The sequence below is a fragment of the Nomascus leucogenys genome, chromosome 2, assembly GCF_006542625.1.
Source record: "Nomascus leucogenys isolate Asia chromosome 2, Asia_NLE_v1, whole genome shotgun sequence".
NCBI classification, from domain to species: domain Eukaryota; kingdom Metazoa; phylum Chordata; class Mammalia; order Primates; family Hylobatidae; genus Nomascus; species Nomascus leucogenys.
The window spans coordinates 1,384,136-1,404,939 of record NC_044382.1 but is presented as its reverse complement, the minus strand read 5'-3'; the positions used below and the strand labels follow the sequence as shown (position 1 = coordinate 1,404,939).

At 44.5% G+C, this 20,804-nt stretch overlaps 1 protein-coding gene across 3 annotated transcripts in view; it reads right to left on the bottom strand.

Annotated features, from left to right (window-relative positions):
* Positions 1 to 19,770, bottom strand: part of RNF130 (ring finger protein 130) — a 151,771-nt gene extending 132,001 nt beyond the window's left edge. For 2 of the 3 annotated variants that reach the window (XM_030824275.1, XM_030824267.1), the window contains exon 1: positions 19,084 to 19,770. In XM_030824275.1, the coding sequence (XP_030680135.1) occupies positions 19,084 to 19,330 (247 nt within the window). In that variant the 5' untranslated portion in view covers positions 19,331 to 19,770. The remainder of the gene's footprint in view (positions 1 to 19,083) is intronic. The other variant, XM_030824284.1, reaches the window with a different exon arrangement.
* Positions 19,771 to 20,804: the final 1,034 nt, after the last annotated feature.

Sequence of the window (20,804 nt, the reverse complement as noted above, 5' to 3'; positions counted from 1 at the left end):
CCACCTATGTGTACATCATAATCTAAATCTAAATCTCTCTCTTGAGCTTTTCTGTTTAATATTCACCTGCCTGCTAGACATTTCTGCATGAATACTGAGCACTCCAAACGTATTAGCTTCCTCTCACATGTGATCTCTTTCCAGTGTAGAGTTCTGGCTAACAGCATCACCTACTGAAACACAAAGGACTAAAATTCCTGTTGGAAACCAAGTGGCCATATGGAGACTCAACTTCCCACTGCTGCCGCCACACATAGGGACACAAGGACACCACGCTTGATCCAGAGCAGCGCCTGAAGGCATTATTAACTCTTGGGCAGAAAAGAATGTGGGAGCAAGCTTGTTTTACTTCATCACTTCTTTCTTCTAGTATGAGTATTTCCAGTACTAATGACTCGACGCAACGACAGTAATGACAAAGACTGGGCTATCCGGACCATAATTTAAAATGTAATGACAGGCCAGGAGCCATGCAGCTTACACTAACAGGGAAGAAGCCATCTGTCCAGCGACCAAAGGGCTTTAAGCTAAATAGGTGAGGAGGGAGGGAGGGAGAGTATACAAGGGAAATCATAAAATCAGTCCCTATGGAGGATTATAGAAAAAAAAGACTGAAAGAGATTGCTCACATGAGAAAATGAGAAGAGGTTTAAAGTGTTCATAATCTGAGATGTCCATAAACCAATAAATACGAGTCATAAGAAAAAACCTTAAAGTTTACCTTAAATATAGAAAATAATCAGTGACACTTGTGGAGGCAGGTCTCAAGATTGGCCTATAATGATGGAAAGCACGCTATTATTCAGAGGGAAAAAAGTATTTTATGTCAAGATAACGTATGTCCTTCAAGGAATCCCAAGTAAACAGAAGCACTCAAGAACACCTCTGAGAGGCAGAAAGCAAAATTAGACTTCGATGCGAGGGCATGCCGAGGTCAACTGGCCAAATGGAGTAAAGATAAAGGTTTTTAACAGCTCACAGAACTGGCAGACAGGATAGGGCACGGACAGGGATTGCAACCACCTACAGAGCTGCAGAAGAGATCTCACCCCTCCGCTTCCATTCACTTCGCCTCCCACAGGACAGTGGCCAGGCATAACCCGGTGAACAGCTGCCCGAACCCAATGCAGGCCCCGAACAGAAGTGACAAGTCACGTGGAAGAAAGCAACGTATCATTTCAGAGTTTACAAAATCCTGGGCAAACAAAGCTGAGTAACAAATCATCTTGATGAGAAAGAAAATGACACATTATATGAAGAAAGCAGCAAGAACACACAAGACAAATTAAGCTTTAAGGAGGACTCAAACAAAACCTGAAAAGGCAAACACAAGATGATGGTGCAGGCTTACACAGCTTTTCTTTAAAAAGCCCAGAAAGTTGAAGGTTGCCAGTAATGATAGGAACAAGCAAAGATGCTTCTCACAAAAGTTTTATTATTTTTTTAAGTATATTCAGAGCAAGAAGAGTTGGAAAGAAATAGGTTTACTGCCCAGGGCCAACTAAATGACGGATGGAAACATTTCTCAAGACTTTTTTGCTTTCTCCACCACAGAGAATAACCTGAGAACTGCAGTAAGCACGGCTATGACACTGGAAATGAGTGCAGAGACTGTAAAAAAGCAAATACATTCTTTTTTTTTTTTTTTTTTTTTTTTTGAGACGGAGTCTCACTCTGTCGCCCAGGCTGGAGTACAGTGGCACGATCTCAGCTCACTGCAACCTCTGCCTCCCGGGTTCAAGCGATTCTCCTGCCTTAGCCTCCCGAGTAGCTGGGACTACTACACCCAGCTAATTTTTGTATTTTTAGTAGAGACGGGGTTTCACTATGTTGGCCAGGATGGGCTCCATCTCTTGATCTCGTGATCCACCGGCCTTGGCCTCCCAAAGTGCTGGATTACAGGCGTGAGCCACTGCGCCCGGCCAGCAAATACATTCTTAGAATAGGTTTCTCTGTTACCTATTTTTACTACATTTCAGTAGAACAGCTGTTTATATCTTATGCATCCATGCTGGTTTCTTCAATTAATCACTCATATTATTTCTTGAGATGACTTGTAATGACCCAGCTTTCTTTGTCCTAGGATTTGCAAACTTAAAAAATGATACAATTGCTTTCTTCCCAATTTCTAGGCACTTTGCATTATATCGCCAAATGCAAAGAATTCCTTCCAGCCCGTGGCATGTCACCCTCCTCGCCAGGGTCAGATGCAGATGACCACTTGGCTTTTGAGACAATGCACATTCCTTTGGCACCCTCCCTCTCCCTCTAACTTCTCCAATATCCAGCTGTCCCCGCACCCTTTCCTGAAAAGACTATTCTTTCCCTCTATTGAACTGTCTGGGCACCCTTGTCAAAAATCAAGTGACAAAAGGGTTTCTTTCTGGTTCTCAGTTCTACTCCACTGACCTACCATGTCTCTATCAGTACCACACTGTCGTGTAGTAAGTTTTCAAATTGACAAATGTGAATTCTCTTAATTTTATTATTTGTTTTCAAGATTATTTTGACTACTGTGAGTCCCTTTTACTTCCATATGAATTTCTAGTATTCATATGTGGAGGGCACAGGTATCTTAACAAAACAACTCTTTAGACCTATGAACATGAAAAGTCTGTTTATTTACATCTTCAATTCCTTGCAACAGTGCTTTGCAGTTTTCAGTGCCAATATTACTTTAAATGGTATTGTGAAATTTTTATTTTCTAATTGTTTGTTACTGGCATATAGAACTACAATTGACTTTTTAAATTTTTGTTTTATTGATCTTTTATCTATGGGTGTTCCTAAATGTACTTGAGTTTTTAAAAAATGACTCTGCTGGTTACTGGTAATAAGAAATAAATTTTGACTGGGAGCAGTGGCTCACACCTGTAATCCCAGCACTTTGGGTGGCCGAGGCAGGCAGATCTCATGAGGCCAGGAGTTTGTGGCCAACACGGTGAAAACCCATCTCTACTAAAAATACAAAAATTAGCCAGGCCCTGAGATCGAGCCACTACACTCCAGCTTGGGCAACTTTCTTTGACTTTCTTTTCCAAATCTGATTGGTGGTGATGGTTTGTTTGTTTTGTTTTTGCTTTTCATTTTGTTTTTTTTTTAAGACCCAGTTTTCGTTCTGTCGCCCAGGCCAGAGTATGGTGGCACCATCTCAGCTCACTGCAACCTCTGCAGTGAGGTTCTGTCTCAAAAAAAAGCAAACAAACTAAAAACGAAATTTTTTTTTTCTTTGAGAAGGAGTCTAGGAGTCTCACTCTGAGCCACATGCCCGGCCAGAAGTAAGTTAAGTTTTACTGGCATTTAATTAAGGATTAACACTGGCTGCTTTCCTCAACCTGAATGTCAGATGACTTGTGTGTGTGTGTGTGTGTGTGTGTGTGTGTGTGTGTGTGTCTCATGTGGTATACCAGTTGTCCTGAATAAAGAGAGAGATTTCTGAAATGCAAAAGGGATGGTAGTGACTCTCTCATTCATCCATTTGTTTTCAGATAATACTGCCAACAGTATACTAGCCATATACTACTCAGTTACAGGATTTACAGACGAAATGATCCACTTTTTACTAAACTGTCCCTCATCAAATGGACAAATGCCTTTTTAAAAACAACCCCAGCAAAAAGAAACTGGCAGAGCTGATACTTCTCTCTTTTTAGCTACTATAAAGGGTTAAAAGACAACCATCACCATTACAACCGGTGCGGTGGCTCACAGCTGTAATCCTAGCACTTTGGGAGGCTGAGGCGGGTGGATCACCTGAGGTCAGGAGTTCAAGACCACCCTGGCCAACATGGTGAAACCCTGTCTCTACTAAAAATACAAAAATTAGCCAGGCACGGTGGTGGTGGGCACCTTTAATCCCAGCTACTTGGGAGGCTGAGGCAGGAGAATCGCTTGAACCAGGGAGGCAGAGGTTGCAGTGAGCTGAGATGGTGCCACCATACTCTGGCCTGGGCGACAGAACGAAAACTGGGTCTTAAAAAAAAAAAAAACAAAATGAAAAGCAAAAACAAAACAAACAAACCATCACCACCAATCAGATTTGGAAAAGAAAGTCAAAAAACCAGAAAATAACATGAAGACTATTAGAAATATAGATTTATTCCAGCTGTTACTGTTAGCCTAAGTGCTGAGCCTTAAGATGTAGCTGTGTGAAAAAAAAAAAAAACTAATAGTGTATGACATTTATGAGTTTAATGCATACCCTGAGGCTATTATGTACATGTGCAACAGAGAAAGTCTGTGTCCTATTACTATAGAGAATGGGCTAGAAGGGAGCCTCAGACCAGATGAGACCAGAGGAGGTTGCAACAGGTGTGTAGAGAAACAGACCACATTTTAGAGATATTTAGGAGTTTGGATCAATAGGACCCAGTAATTATTTAGATATGGGAGTGGCGGGTCTAAAGAGGGAGATGTCTCAGTTTCTGGCAAAACACACTGGGTAGAGGTGGTGTTACCGACAGACAGCAAACACTAGAGGAGGAACAGATTAGGAAAGATGAACTATGTTGGACACGTTGGGCTTGAAAGAAGACTCAGAGAAAGAAGACAATTCTTCCTCTCTTAAGAGTGTCTTACGGACACTCAAACGTATTCCCAATAAAATGCGTATATATGTGTGCAAAAGACACATACAATGCTCATGACTGGACTACACTGTTTTTAACCACCAAAAAGCAGGAAACCCACAGGCCCATGAACAGCAGAATGCGTAACTATCACATATTCATAAAGCAGATCACCGACAAAACCACTGCTACATGCAATAACATGAATTTATCTCACTAACATGATGTGAGCAAAAGAAACTAGTCACAAGAAGGCATACCATAATTCCACGTACATGGTGATATAATAAGAAATATATATTTAGTCTTCATCCCTGGTTTCTGTCATAGAGTTCCTAACATGTTAGTAATTTCCTGAGTGACAGGGGTGAGAGGAGCATGTTTTGTTATTCACAATAAGCCCCTTTCAACCATACCAGAGTCTGTGCTAATAAGGTGACTCTTGGAAGATGGGGTCTGGTTGCCAGAGGAACCAATCACGTGATTGGAGGACTGAAACTTTCAGCCCAACTCCCAGCCCCTCACACCTCTGGGGAGGGGCAAGGGGCTAAAGGTTGAGCTAATCCAATGGCCAATGACTTAATCAATCCTATCTGTGTGGGGCGGGGCACAGTGGCTCACGCCTGTAATTCCAGCACTTTGGGAGGCTGAGGCGGGAGGGTCACCTGAGGTCGGGAGTTTGAGATCAGCCTGGCCAACATGGTGAAACCCCATCTCTACTAAAAATACAAAATTAGTCGGGCGTGGTGGCGCATGCCTGTAATTCCAGCTATTAGGGAGGCTGAGGCAGGAAATTGCTGGAACCTGGGAGGTGGAGGCTGCAGTGAGCCAAGATAGCACCACTGTGCTCCAGCCTGGGCGAGAGAGTTAAACTCAGTCTCAAAAAAAAAAAAAATCATGTGTAATGTGTAATGGAGCCTCCCTAAAAACTTTAAACAACACGGTTCAGGTAGCTTTGGGCTGGGCATGTGCCAAGAGGATTATTACACCACCCCAATATAGCGCCAGAAGCTCCTGGTCATGGGACCCTCCCAGACCTTACCCTATGTACCTCTCCATCTGGCTCTTAATTTGTATCTTACATAGCACCCTTTATAATAACCAGGGATAGTAATTAAAGTGCTTTCCTGAGTTCTATGAGCTGTTATATAGCAAATTATCAAACTGAGTAGGGAGTTACAGGAACCTCCTGAATTGTAGCCAAGTCAGACAGATGTGTGGGTACCCTTTGATCCACTACCTACAACCGGTGTCTGAAGTAGGGGGCGGTTTTGTGGGACTAGACCCTTTACCTGTGGGGTCTGTGCTAACTTTACCAGGTAGTTAGTGTCAGAATTGAGTTAAACTGTAGGACATCCAATTGATGTTGAAAACCCACACATTTGGTGTCAGAGTGTTGTAGGTAAAAAGTTGTCCTTTACACATAAGTTAAGAAACAGGTATAAACTACGGTGTCAAAGCGAGGACAGCAGTTACTGCTGGGGAGCGAGGAGGGAAGGAGCTGTGACTGGAAGGGACCTGAGGGGGTCTGCAAAGCTGGCCACACTCAACTTCTCCCCTAGGTTCATGGCTACGTCAGTGTGTTCCTTCTGTGGGAAGTCGTCAGGCTGCAGACTTACAGTTGTGTATTTTTCAGGGTATGTTATGGCTAGTAAAAATGTTTGCTAATTTTTAAAAATCTGGTCACTTTATCCCCCAGGTTAAAATCCTTCAACAGTATTCTAATACGTGCTACAACACAAATGAACCTGAGGACATATGCTAAGTGAAATAGTCCAGTTACAAATGGGCAAATACTGGATGATTCCCCTTTTATGAGGAACCTAACCTAGTCAAATTCATAGAGATAGAAAGTAGAGTGGTGTTTGCAGGGGCTGGAGCAGAGGGGGGTGATGGAGTCTTGTGGTTTAATGGGTATATTTTTATTTTTTATTTTTGAGATGGAGTCTCGCTCTGCCGCCCAAGCTGGAGTGTAGTAGTGTGATCTCGGCTCACTGCAACCTCTGCCTCCCAGGGTTCGAGCGAGTCTCCTGCCTCAGCCTCCTGAGTAGCTGAGGTGCACACCACGACGCCTGGCTAACGCTAATTTTTGTATTTTTACTGGAGATGGGGTTTCACCATGTTGGCCAGGCTGGTCTCGGACTTGTGACCTCAAGTGATCTGCCCACCTCAGCCTCCCAAAGTGGTGGGATTACAGGCTGAGCCACTGCACCCAGCTGGTATAATGGGTATAGAGTTTCCATTTTGCAAGACAAAAGAGTTCTGCAGATCAGTCGCACAACAGTGGAAATGTACTTAACACGACTTAACAGTTAGATGGTCAATTTTATATGTATTTTACCACAATTAAAAAATTTTAAAACACCAACAAAAATCCCTCCAATAGTTTTCCATTCCTCTTATATAAAGTGCAAAATCCTAACAAGGCCTGGAAAACACTGACGTTTTCAACTCTACTGTACCCCACTCTCCCCCTTACTCTCTGACTCCTTTCAAATTCCACAAGTACATCACGGTTTTTGCACCTTTTAGTCTTCGTGTATATTTCCTTGGACTGAAACATCCTCCTTTCTGCCCCCTCTCGGTGTAACAGCTGCTCATGCTGCAGTCTCAGCTCAAACATCATTTCTTCAGGGACACCTTGACCTAGACTGAGTCTCTTCTGCCATTTATGCTCTCAGCATCCCAATGCTTTCCCAAGACTATGATTAAATAATTGTGTTATGACCTGTGTAACAGTCTGCTTTCACCAGATGGGACACAAGAGTTGACTCCTTTTACTTCCCCCCACCAGAAGCCACAGCATGCAGGAACTTCTTGTCCTGTCTGGAACTCAGTAGGTGCTTAATAATTACTTGATGAATGAATACTTGAGGCAACTGTCCCACAGGAATTTAGGATTTTTCTGATCCAGTTGAATTAGTCTGCTGATAACATGCAAATGAGAGGGTGCATCACTGACCTTTAAGGAGTCATAGAAAAGAAATGTTGGAAAACTAACCCGTGTACAGAGCACTGATACGAAACAATGAAGGTGAACCGTGAAAACGACTGACCCATTAGGGTCCTGCTAAGCCTTAGAAAAATCTCACAAATGATTACTGAAGGAATGATCTGCAGACAGTGTGAAGAGAAAGCTGTAATGGTGGGGTGCCAGCACAGGCCTGCTACGTGAGGGAGGCAGAATGACGGCTCGCTCAGAGACGTCCATCTCCCAATCCCCAGGACCTGTCAGTGAACACATCAGGTTACAGGGCAAGGGGGAACTAGGTTGCAGATGAAACAAGGTTGATAATCGGCTGACTTTACAATAAAGAGATTCTCCTGGACTATCTGGGTGGGCCCAACGTCATCACAAGGGTCTTTTAAATGTGGGTGACAGAAGGAGAAAGTCAAAGTCAAAGATTTGAAGATGGGGGAAGGAGCCACGGGCCAGGGAACATAGACAGCTTCTACAAGCTGAAAAAGGCAAGGAAATGATTCCCCCTGAGAGCTCCAAAGCCACGCAGTCTTGGCAACACCTTGGTCTCACTCGGGCCAGTGAAACTCACTTCAGAATTCTGACCTCCAGAACTGTAAGAGAAATAAATTTGTGTTGTTGTAAGCCACTTCGTTTTCGGTAATTTGTTACTGTGGCAATAAGAAACTAACACACCAAGGCTAAGCCATGAAAGATTCACTCCTTTTCCTTCCGTGCAGTGGCTCCTGATCTAGCCAATCAGGAACAAAGTACATAAAGTATCTTTGTTTTTTCCAGCAAAGCATCTGATTATGTCTTTTATGATATCATAAGCTGAAGAAACGCATGCTAAATGCAAAGTCAATAAAGTGAATTAGAAAACTCTGAAATGGCCATTCCTGAAGAGTGCTGATTAATGGAATAACATCAACCATCCTGGATTTTTAGCAGCACACTGCAAGGGCTTGTTCACTCACTTGCCAGCACTTCTCTCCATAACTTAGAGTAGAGATTCTTAACTTGGGGCTTCAAGAGGCAACTGGCCTCCTAAACCTTATGAAAAGTTGTGTGTATATCTACATAAATATGTAGTTTTCTGGGGAAAGGTCCACAGCTTTCATCACTTATTAAAGGGGATCTATAAAGCAAAAGGCTAAGAACCACTAACTTAGATGAAGATACAGAAAGCTATGTTCATGCATTCACTAGTGACACAAGCTGCTAGAAAGAGTAAAGACTGTGGGTGACACATCAGGATTCAGAAAGTATCCTGAAAGGCTGAATGAAATGGCTGATGGCTTAGGAGCAGCCTCTGTGAAAAACACTGAAAGTTTAATCAACAGTGAGTTCAGGATGAGTCCACGATTAGGAAAACCAAAACAATTGACGTGACTTCAGGCACATCCAGAAGGATGAAGACAGTAGCTCTACTCTCCCCTGTGCTGGCAAAGCTAACCCTGCATGCCTGTGTTCAACGCTGGGATTCTCTTTGTATTAGTTTCCTGTGGCTGCCACAAGACATCACAAACTTGGTGGCTTAAAACAACATAGTCTCATTGTCTCACAGTTCTGGGGCCCCGAAGTCTGGTGTTAGCAGGGTTGGCTCCTACTGGAGGCTCAAGGGAAAAACTGCCTCCAGCCCCTCTCCCAGTGTCTGACAGCTGCTAGCCATCCTTTGCACCCACTGGTTTGTGGCAGAATGATGCCATCTCCGTAACCTCCTTCTTCCCATGGCCGCCTTCACTGTGTGTCTTTCAGTATCTTTTCCTCTTCTTATAAGGACACTAGTCTTTGGATTTAGGGCCCACACTAAACTAGTATGATTTTATCCTGATCCTCAACTAATTACATCTGCAGAGATCCTATTTCCAAATAAGGGCATATTCTGAGGTTCCAGGGGGACATGAATTTTTGTGGACACTATTTAACTCATCTCTTAGTCCTTTGGGGCTGCTGTAACAAAATACCTTAGACTGGGTAATTTATAAACAGCACAGACTTGTTTCACATAGTTCTGTAGGCTGGGAAGTCCAAGATCAAGGCACCAGCAGATGTGGCATCAGGGCCTGCTGTCTGCTTCACCAATGGAGACTTCTTTGTGTCCTCACATGGCAGAAAAGGGCAAATATGCTTCCCCCTCCCCCAGCCTCTTTTTTTTTTTTTTTTTTTTAGATGGAGTCTCACTCTGTGACCCAGGCTGGAGTGCAGTGGCATGATCTTGGCTCACTGCAACCTCCGCCTCCCAGGTTTAAGCGATTCTCCTTCCTCAGCCTCCTGAGTAGCTGGGACTACAGGCACGCACCACCATGCCTGGATAATTTTTGTATTTTTTTAATAGTAGAGACGAGGTTTCACCATGTTGGCCAGGATGGTCTCAATCTCCTGACCTCATGATCCTCCTGCCTTGGCCTCCCAAAGTGCTGGGATTACAGGTGTGAGCCACTGTGCCCGGCCCCCCCAGCCTCTTTTATAAGGGCACCAATCCCATTCATGAGAGCTCTGGCCTCACGACCTAATCACCCCCAAAGGCCCCACCTCTTAACACTATCACGTTGGAAATGGAGCTTCAACATACGAATTTGGGGGGGGGACACCAACATTCAGACTACGGCACCCACTACACCCTTTAAGTGGAATATTAATAGACAAATGCATTCTGAGGTTTAGGATACCATATTCCCAAGAATGGTCAAAATAAATAGGGATATGAAGCCTAAAGGTTAGAGGACTTGAGTCAGATAAGGAAAGTGTCTATAAATATCCAAACCATTTTTTTACAGATGAAAAAGACTTTCTAACATTCGGTTTGCCAGAGATGAATGTGGTAGATTTCTGTCACCACATTTGTTCAATCTTAACTTGTACAAGTATCTGACTGGAATGCTGAAGCCTCAGATGGGGGACTTGACTTGTTGACTACTAATGGCCATTACATTCTAAGATTCTCAGTCTGTCCCGTTAACTGGCCATTTTACAGAACAAAAGAATTTTTGTAAAGTTCCACTAATATAGCAAACACTGTGGGATGCCACCCAGAGGGCACACACTGTAAAGAAAACATAGAAGCCCTGGGAACTGAAAGAATATCATAATGGTTTCAGCAGGTGAGCAAGGGTGAAACGACCTGGGGGTGGGGAGGAGGAAGGGGCTGCAGCTAGATCAAGTAGTGAACACCTCATACCGCACAGAGACGTCTGATGTCCATTCTAAGGATGATGACGAGCCATTGCAGGGGTTTAAGCAAGCAGTAACATGACTGGGTGAACCTTTAAGATGATTTCGGCTACTATAGAAGAAAATATCGATAGAAGTTAAGCAAAAAGGCAGAGAGACGAAGAAAAAGAGAGTAGGAAATGATAGTTGCCTGAACTAAGGCGGCAGCCGTGAAAATGTCAAACAACAGATACGTATGATCCATTCTAGAAGTAAATCACGAAGGATGGATTAGATGTGGAATGTGAGCCAAAGAAGCAAGGATGGTCCTAAACTTGTGTAAATAACAAGGGTGGACGGCGACGTCATTTATTGAGATAGGAAAGACTGGAGAGCAGTGGTAGCAGATAGCGAGGTGAAAAAATGAATCGAAGCTCCATGTGGGGCTTATCAATTTGGAGATGTCTTTGTGACACTGAAGTGAAGATACCAACAGGCAGCCACGCGCATGAACCTCGAGAGGCCTAGGCTAAAAGTACAGATACGGGAGGAGGTAACAGGAGGCACGTGGAGAGAAAACAATTCCCGTCTCAGTATTGTCTTATTACAAGAAAATATTTTTGGATTACTGGACACTGTTAAGTGCCCATTTGGTTTTTCTTAAAATGTCTGATCTCAAACCTAAGACTTTTCCCAGCAACATTCAGCTGTTGAGCTGTAGGAAGCATGAGAAAGACGAACGGTACATGGTTCATCCACAATGGAAATTTTATGTTTACAAAAGACGTCCGTAAATACAAAATTATTTTCGGAAGACAGAGGAAAAAGAGGTGATTTCATGGAATTACATCAAAAAAGAAGAGAAGTGAGAAGCCAGGAGGGAGCTGAAAGATAACTCATTCTATCCAATGAGGACGAAGGACACCATCACACTGTGCTCAATTGCATCACCGCTGAGAGCTTGCTGAGAGCTTGCCACAATGACTGGGGAAGGAGGGAGCTGCCAGAGAAAATGGAAACACTATGAGCCAGGCAACATAGGACCTATTATAATAAGTTATTTTATGTCCACGGATTTAAGCCTATTTATGGAATAAAATCAATTTAACAGTAGCTTTCCCTCATTTCACAGTCTCCTGAAATACTGTTTAGTTTGTGCACAATCTCAAATTCCACAGCATGTCACTGGAGTTGGAGAAGATTCTGGGAAAATAATGAGCTTCTCAAATGAGAAAAAATAAAAATAGGGAGCAGATTCATTTGCAGTGAGCAAAGGGAAAAGAGTGGGAATCTTTACTGCATGTATCTACAAAAAAAGCAAATTCATCCAATGCCTTGCAATGACACATACCTGCCCCAGTCACCCTACCTGCCCCTAGTCCCGAGGCAACCACTTCCAACAGTTTTTAGTTCTTCTGGTGGTCTACTCCACCGTTTCAAACAGGTCTCTAGCCATCATTTCTTGGTTTGCCAAGAAATTGTGTGCAGATATATGATGTCACGAATCAGGATTGCGTGTGCACTTACTCTTCATCTCCCCTTCTTCCCAATTTTATTGTTATGTTCATTTTCCTCTGTGTTTAAACCTTTCTAGCTTCTGCAACTAGAAACCATCGGTTGAATCCCCATCCTGTGAGATGAATACACTGACTCCCTTGCCCTCCCTAACTTTTCTCTCTTCCACTTCTCCACCTTTGTCATCTGTGTTTGTAGAGTCTCAAGGTTTCTGCTCTGCAACTAGAATTAAGTCTTCCATGCTTTAACTACAGATTAGTTCTAAACAGTGAAAACCACAAAACCAGTAAGAGCGTTAATATCATCGGCATGTAAATATTACACTAAAAGCCAAGTCCTGTACTAGGATTCCACTTACTTCTCTAGGATTCACAAACTGCTCAAAATGATGACATATTTTAGGTTGCTTCATATTTGGACCAAGTTGTCTTGGTCCTAGAGTGCCTCTTTTCTTACTAGAGAAAAAACACGCCTTTTTCAACATTTTCCTAGTATCTTCCAGTTCCTTAATAATCCTAACCAATGCTTGGAATTCATTTTGCTCTTGGAGCTACAGAATGAATTGAAAAAAAAAAATCTTGCAAAGACTTACTTGTTCCTGGTTATCCCTTTCAGAAGGTACGACTTTTCCCCCTGTCCTTTCATGAAAAATTTTCCCCTTTCATAGTAAAAATTAACAATAATTTTTAAGAGAAATGTCACCCATTATCTAATCGATATAACACAACCATTTTTATGTCTGCATACTACTTGGAGTCCTTATCCACTATAAATAAATTTAACACAATCATAGTTCACAATGTTCCCGTTTTATGGCTGTGTAACACTCCACTGAGTGGATATATCATAATTTATTAAACCCACTTGGGAAGCTGTACAAAGAAGTGGTTAAAGTACAGGCTCTAGGCCGGTCGTGGTGGCTCACACTTGTAATCCCAGCACTTTGGGAGGCCGAGACAGGTGGATCATGAGGTCAGGAGATCGAGACCATTCTGGCTAACATGGTGAAACCCCATCTCTACTAAAAATACAAAAAATTAGCTGGGCGTGGTGGTGGGCGCCTGTAATCCCAGCTACTCAGGAGGCTGAGGCAGAAGAATTGCTTGAACCCAGGAGGCAGAGGTTGCAGTGTGCCGAGATCACGCCACCGCATTCTAGCCTGGGCGACAGAGTGAGACTCCATCTCAAAAAAAAAAAAAAAAAAAAACAAATTACGTAAAGAAAGAGTTCACAAACAAAGAAAAAAAAAATAAGTTTCCTTCCTTTATAGTTTCTCTCTCTTTTTTTAAACAAAACTTTCATTACCTTGCTTAAGCAGGTATCTTATTCACAATTGCCTCTGAATAACTTTCAATTATTGTCCAAATTCAAATCTGTCTAGAAAAGATAAAAATTTTACATATTGCAGGCTTTATAAAATTGTTCAATCAAAAAGGTAATATCACAAACATTAAACACTGTCATCCTAATAATGTTTAATGTTTTCACTGCTGCATAATATGTGCATATATGTGTACACATACACACGCCCTCTGACATGGTTTGGCTCTGTGTCCCCACCCAAATCTCATTTTGAACTGCACTCCCATAATTCCCACGTGTTGTGGGAGGGACCCAGTGGGAGATCACTGGAATCATGGAGGCAGTTTCCTCCATACTATTCTCGGGATAGTGAGTAAGTCTCACCAGATCTGATGGTTTTATCAGGGGTTTCCACTTTTGCATCTTCCTAATTTTCTCTTGCTGCCGCCATATAAGAAGTACCTTCTGCCACCCACCATGATTCTGGGGCCTCCCCAGCCATGTGGAACTGTAAGTCCCATTAAACCTCTTTTTCTTCCCAGTCTCAGGTGTCTTTATCAGCAGCATGAAAACAGACTAATAGACCTTCCCAGCATGACTGGTTTAACCAGAACAACACTCTCTCTCATGGGTATAGTCTAGCAAGTTTGTTTAAAAAGATTTGTCTTAGCCTGGGCAATACAGCGAGACCCTGTCTCTATAAAAAATTAATAAAATTAGCCAGATATTGGGCGGATCACCTGAGGTCGGGAGTTCGAGACCAGCCTGACGAACACGGAGAAACTCCGTCTCTACTAAAAATACAAAAAATTAGCCAGGCGTGGTGGCACATGCCTGTAATCCCAGCTACTAGGGAGGCTGAGGCAGGAAGGCAGAACCTGGGAGGCAGAGGTTGCGGTGAGCCGAGATCGTGCCATTGCACTCCAGCCTGGGCAACAAGAGCGAAACTCTGTCTCAAAAAAATAAAATAAAATAAAAATAAACATAAAAATAAAAAATTAGTCAGGTATAATGGCGTGCACCTGCAGTCTCAGCCACTTGGGAGACTGAGGCAGGAGGATCGATCACTTGACTCCCCAAGGTCGAGGCTACAGCGAGCTATGACCACACCACTGCATTCCAGCCTGGGCAAGAGAGCAAGACCGTGTCTTACAATAAAAGACGTGTCTTACTAATTTACAGTCACACCTTGTTCAAGGCGGGAGGGATCTTACAAGTTATCTAGTCTTAAGGCCCAAATGCAGCGCAAAATGAGATGGGGCAAGGTGGGGTGAGGTCAGTGAGAGCTCACAAGCTTTGTCATCTGACAGGTAGCTAAGCCTTAGCTCCCTTCTGCTCCCCTCCATAAAGGTGATTTTTTTTTAACCCAAATCTATGTCTTCATTCCTATTATTTTTTTTTAAAGCTATATAGCCCATCATTCTACACATTAAGATCTTTGCAATTCTGACCCTGCTATCAAATATATCTGTTATGTATGCCACGTCTTCATCAAAATCACTGGCATGGCAATAGAAGACCTTCACAAAGAGAAGAGCAGCAGGAGGAAAAATCAGAGGCAGTAAATGTAGATAACGTTTAGAGGTTTGCTGTAAGAGAGAAATGGGGTGGTAGCAGGATAGACATTTGGTGGAGAGATCAAGCGGTTTTTTAAAACAATTCAAATATTTATAGGCCAATGGAAATCATCATTCAAATGTGAAGAAAAAACACAGTATGTAAAAACATGTCATAAGCTGTAAAGTTCAACATAAATATAATTTATTATATATATCCCCTTTTCTCTTGCCAGTCTATTTATGTTAAAATTTGATTTTTAGAGCCTCCAGCTCCTTCTGAATTCTCTTTCTGAATGTTCAGAGATCCTGCTCCCATGATCATATACCCTTTTTCTCTGAATATTTTGAAATCTGTGTTCAGTAGCCCCTGCCTTTGCTGTTATGAATTTAAACATTACATGACCCCTTTCACCCAAATCCTGTTTTCACATCAATCTCCTCCACTGTTTATGAGAATTTCTAAAAACCAATTTCAGATTCATTAAAGGCTTCGTCTAATAGGATTACATTTTTAAACATAAAAACCTAAGATTCACTTTTTTGAGTTTTATTGTATCCCTAAGCAAGTTAGCAAAAAAAGATTTATTATTTGGTAAAATTATTCTTTAAGGCTGTAACATCCAATCCTGAAAATTTCTATGCAAAGCAAGAAGTGGCCGATACTAAATTCTTCCCCACCAGCACATCTGCATACATAATCACATCATCAACACAGGGCTTTCTCCTCTCCCAACCCCCACTCTGGGCTCAAACAAAAAGTTAGTGTGCACACACATAAAGCACATTTACAATGTCTGCTCCGCAGCAGACCCTAGCTAGGCTGCTCCGCAAAGGTACTAAATATTTTGCTCCTAGTTCTAAGCTTACCGTTTAAGTAATAAGAAAGCAACCGTGATCTGTGCATAAATACAAGACATGTTCCTTCGAAACTTCGTTTCTAAACACGAATTCTTTAACAATTAAAATATAAAATGTGTTAGCCCCAGGCAAATGATTCTACACCCACCAATGCATTCGACTTAATGACAAAGACATATTTTTAAAGTACACTTGTTTATAAAATATCTCATAAAGTATACCACCTAAAGTATCGCACTTGCCAAAATATACTTGTAAAATACCAAAGTGCCTAAGAAAAAAATTGACTATTTGCTCTTTAAAGGGATAGGACAAATAAATCTTATTCAGAAATTCACACGTGCCAAACTGATAGTAGCACTGCAAAGCAAACACAAAGGTTTCTAGTTTCATAAATCAATCCACAGCTTTACAATGAGCCATCATGTTAAACTCTAGGAAAACTATAAAGTTCTTTTGTCTTTATGTTCATTTCTACCAAACACCCTCAAAACAAATTTTCATGAATTTCACGCACTGGCCACAGCTGTTTTTCGACCAGGACCTGTCTCATAACTTTGTGTGTAATCTGAACATTACTTTGCTTTGTGTCAACACGCAGTAAGTCCTCAATAAACATGTCAAGAATTCTCCTCAATTCAAAATTATACGAGCATCAAGGTCATAAGGATGCACTATTTTTTCTAAAACTAAAAAATTGTGAAACTCATTAAATCAAGATTATAATGTAAAATACCCAAGTATTCCAATTTTAAATCATTTTCTTAAACACGAATAATTTTAACTGATTTATATCGCCATTTCTGTTTCTAAAATAAATTTCTAAGTTCCTACTGCAACAGCAGAAGATTTAGATTTCATATAAACCCATAGGTTTAGAAACTATTGACAGGTTGACTAACTTATAAAGATTCCCAGCAGAAGCTACGCTGCATAGAGACGGATTTTTTTAAACCTGTTTTGTTCACTGCTGTGGCCTCTCCTTCACCAGTGCCTCGACTAGTACTTGGCACACAGGATTTCAATTAATATTTGCTGGACTGAAAAACTGCACGTGTGAAGACCCTTGGTACAAAGCCAGACTTAAACCACCTGTAGGATCCCCCACCCCCACCCCCACCCCCTGAGAAAACCTGGAGCAAGCCCACGTGGGACGGACACAAAATGACCCCTAGAGAATCAAGGAAACGGAGGCTAAAACTCAAAGGGACTGACTTCACACCCAGTCTTCACACACTGCCCAAATGTGTTCATTTTGTTGCAGTGTCTAAAATCTCACCAATTGAGAGATTCCTTTACGTTAACAAATCCCCTCTTTTCAGAATTAAGGAACCGTTTAAACCTGCCAACAGCCTTAAGAGATGTACATTTCATCATTCCATTTGACAGATGAGGAAACAGGCTAAATGGCAGTTACTTTTCCAGTGTCGCACAATATACGTAAAGCACAGGCCTGACTCAGAACCTTTAATCCTACAACGCTGTCTCCCCACTCAGAGGGGAATAGGACTAACCTTCATCCACACCTCAATACACATGAGCTAGTTCCCAATACCCTTCTACAGAAACACCGAAAACAAGCTTTCTCAAAGACGGGGCTTTTGTTTGGGGTGACAGGGAAGCAACAAGTAGCTGAAGCACACGAACACTGTGAAGGCAAAAGGATCTGAAGTTCAGACCATGGATTTGGGGTGCCTGAGCGAACCAAGCCTCAAAGACAAACCACAGGTTTCACAACACCGCAGAGGGCCAGCTCTTGCTCCAGAACAGCTTGCCTCCCTCTTCCTCTTTCTACCCTTCCACGTGACCCTCACGGTTCTCCCCACCAGAAAAGAGGCTACCATTGTTAGTTGCCAGAGTCTGGCAACACTGCATCTCAACCACAGTGACTGGCACAGAGCAGGAACGCAAATATTTACTGAATGAACCCAAGACAAAAGTTGTTTCTATGGCCAAGCTGGGACCCTAACTGCCATTTTTAACACAGTAGAGATGAGATATGCACCTTAAGCACCTGATTACTGGTGTAAAACGGACTTTTAAAAGCCCAGTCTGAGTTGCGGACAGGCTACAGTAAACGCCTTATGTGATTATTTTTCCCCACCCCAGACTGTCTCAAAGAAGAAAACAGCTTAGCACTTTGGCATACAAATATAGACCTCAGAGGGGCATAATATGTTAATATCTTAAGAGTGTAAAAGCAAACCATGACTTTATTTAGGTTGCCTACTTTAGGTCATCCTAACATGAACAGCAGTTTAGAAAAGAAAAATCCCCTCTCAGCATTCTCAGGGTGACAGAGGGTGGGGATAAGAGCAGTTATCTCCCAAAAGTTCAAAGTGGGCCAAAACCCAAAAAATCATATTCCACGATGTGCAAAATGTTTCCTTCAAACCATGACTAATAATTTAAATAAATACATGTTTACACCAAATAACTAAACAAAGCCCTTGTTTATAGGAAAACATGACATTAAGCCGAATGGTTTCAAAGACAATTCTTGAAAATTTTACCTATTTCCCTTTTGGTCGGCACCCGTGACCTGAAAAGCCTTGGTTGGCTAGTAGTTCCGATTAGTATCAGATCCTCATAATGTGACATTTTCAGGCGTCCAATTACAGTAAAACTACTAGGGCAAGAACAGGAGCCAAAAGCAACAGGGAAGATGTCCATTTTCCCTTTACACCCCCCCGCACAATTTACCACTTAAGAAAAACGGCACGTTTTTATGTTAGAAAAGGGCCGCATCCTTCGAGATGTAGCGCAGCCTTAAGTCCGTGATTTCAGGAACAAACCTGCCGCTTCCAAAATACAGGCTGAGATGTCCTCTCCATGAATTAGTTTTGCGCTCTTGCAGCACCTCCTTTGTCTACGCTGTCCCTGCAAACTCCTAGCTCAATGCCCTCCAGCAAACAAGCTGCCTGAACACACAGATGACCGTTCCAAGTCTTTTTTAAAAGAAGGGAAAAACCCAATCACGCTCCTGGAGCCTGGTTCCCACGGGAGCAGGCCGGGCTGTCCACGACGGAAGCCTCGACCCTGGCTGGGGCTGTCGGCCGGGCAGCGCGCAGCGGGAGAGCCAGGGCCAGAGCCGGGGCCGGGAACCCTAGCCCCGCCGCCTCCGCGGGATGCAGCGACCACCGCCCGCCGCCCCCGGGCCGGCACTCACCTCCGTGGAGGGGCAGCGGCGCCAGCACCTGGCCGCGGACCTCGGCCTTGGGGGAGTCAAGCCCGTAGCGCCCGCGGTCGATGCGGAACGTGAGCGGGGCGCCGCGGCCGGGCTCCTGCACCGTCACGTTGATGAGCGCCGTGTAGTACTCCTGGCTCGCGTTGTCTGCCCGCGCCGGCCACAGGCTGCAGGTCAGCAGGGCGAGCGCGGCGAGCCGGGCAGGGCCCGCCCGTCCCGCGCAGCTCATCGTCCCTCCGGCAGCCGCCGCTGCTCGCGGACCGGGCTCCGGGGCCGGCGCCTAGAGGCGGGGCGGGCGCGGCCCGGGCTGCGCCGGGAGCGCGCGCGCGCGCGGCCTGCGCGGGGCCGAGCCCGAGCGCGGCCCTCCTGGACGCCGCGGCCCCGCCGCTCGCCGCCCTCACGTCCGCTGCCCGCCCGTGGGGACGCGCCCATGGGCCCTCGACGAGGGCGGTGTCTCAGGTCGCACGCGGACGTCTCTTCGGGGTCCCAGGAGGGCTGTAGGAGCGTGCCCCCTCCATCCCCCCGGGTCGGTCCCACCGAATGGGAGGCGCCTCGCCGGGACGCGGCGGAGGAGGGGAAGGGCGGCACGGGAGGAAGCGCCCCGAGGAGGGTCAGAGGAACACAGAGTCCCTCTCGCGCGGCTGCCGCCTGAGGCGCGCGTCCGTCGCCGCCCCGCCTCCCCCCGGTGGTCTAGCGGCAACGCGCAGGCCTGAGGCGCAGCCCCGCCCCGCGCGCATGCGTGTCAGGGCCTGTCCGCTCCCGCCCGCCTGCACGAGGGTCCGGGCAGCCGGGTCATCCGCTGGCGCTGGTTGTTTCTCCGTCAGGCGCGATAGCCTCAGGGCCTGGAGCCCGGGAGATATGCGAGGACGTATGGAAATGTGTGAGAACAGACTACAAAGGAAAAAAAGCTATAACTTTAAGATAAATTTTTAAAATTAAATGCCATGAGATTTAACATTCATGTCATGCAGTTGACATCCTGGATGGGGGCTGTCTCTGGCCCGGACCTGCAGGGACACGAGTGGTTGGGAAAGACCTCTAGGGTAGCGGCCCCTAACCTTTTTGGCACTGGGGGACGGGTTTCCTGGAAGACAGTTTTTCCAGGGACTGAGGGAATTGAAGTGGTTTCGGGATGGGGCTGCTCCACCTCAGATCATCAGGCGTTAGATTCTCATAAGAAGCGGGCAACCTAGGTCCCAAGCACGCGCAGTTTACAACCGGGTTCGCGTTCCTGTGAGAATCTAATGCCGCCCTGATCTGACAGGGGGCGGGGCTCAGGCGGTGATGCCCGCTCACCTCCTGCTCGCTCACTGTTGCCTCGAAGGGCCTGGGCCGGTGCAGGTCCGCGGCCGGGCGGTTGGGGAGCCCCTGCTCTAGTGACTGGGTGACATACTCCAGGGGCCCCGGACCAGAGGGTTGCAGTGAGAACCCCACCTCCACCTTCCGAAACGCGCGCGCGCGCGCGCACACACACGACTCTCATTTTCTCTCGCCATGGCGTTTAAAAGATATACATCGCTCTAAAGTATCAGCTAAAAGGAAGAATGGGGCAGTGCAGCCGAATTCAGGAACTTACAGGATCTTTGTGGGGAGGCGGAGGGGGCAAGTTTGGCGTCTTCTGACCAGCCAGGGTTGAGTCTCCTGTCTCCTACAGCGGGAAGTGGGTGGAGTCAGCTTTGTACAACCAAATGTTCTGAAAATCT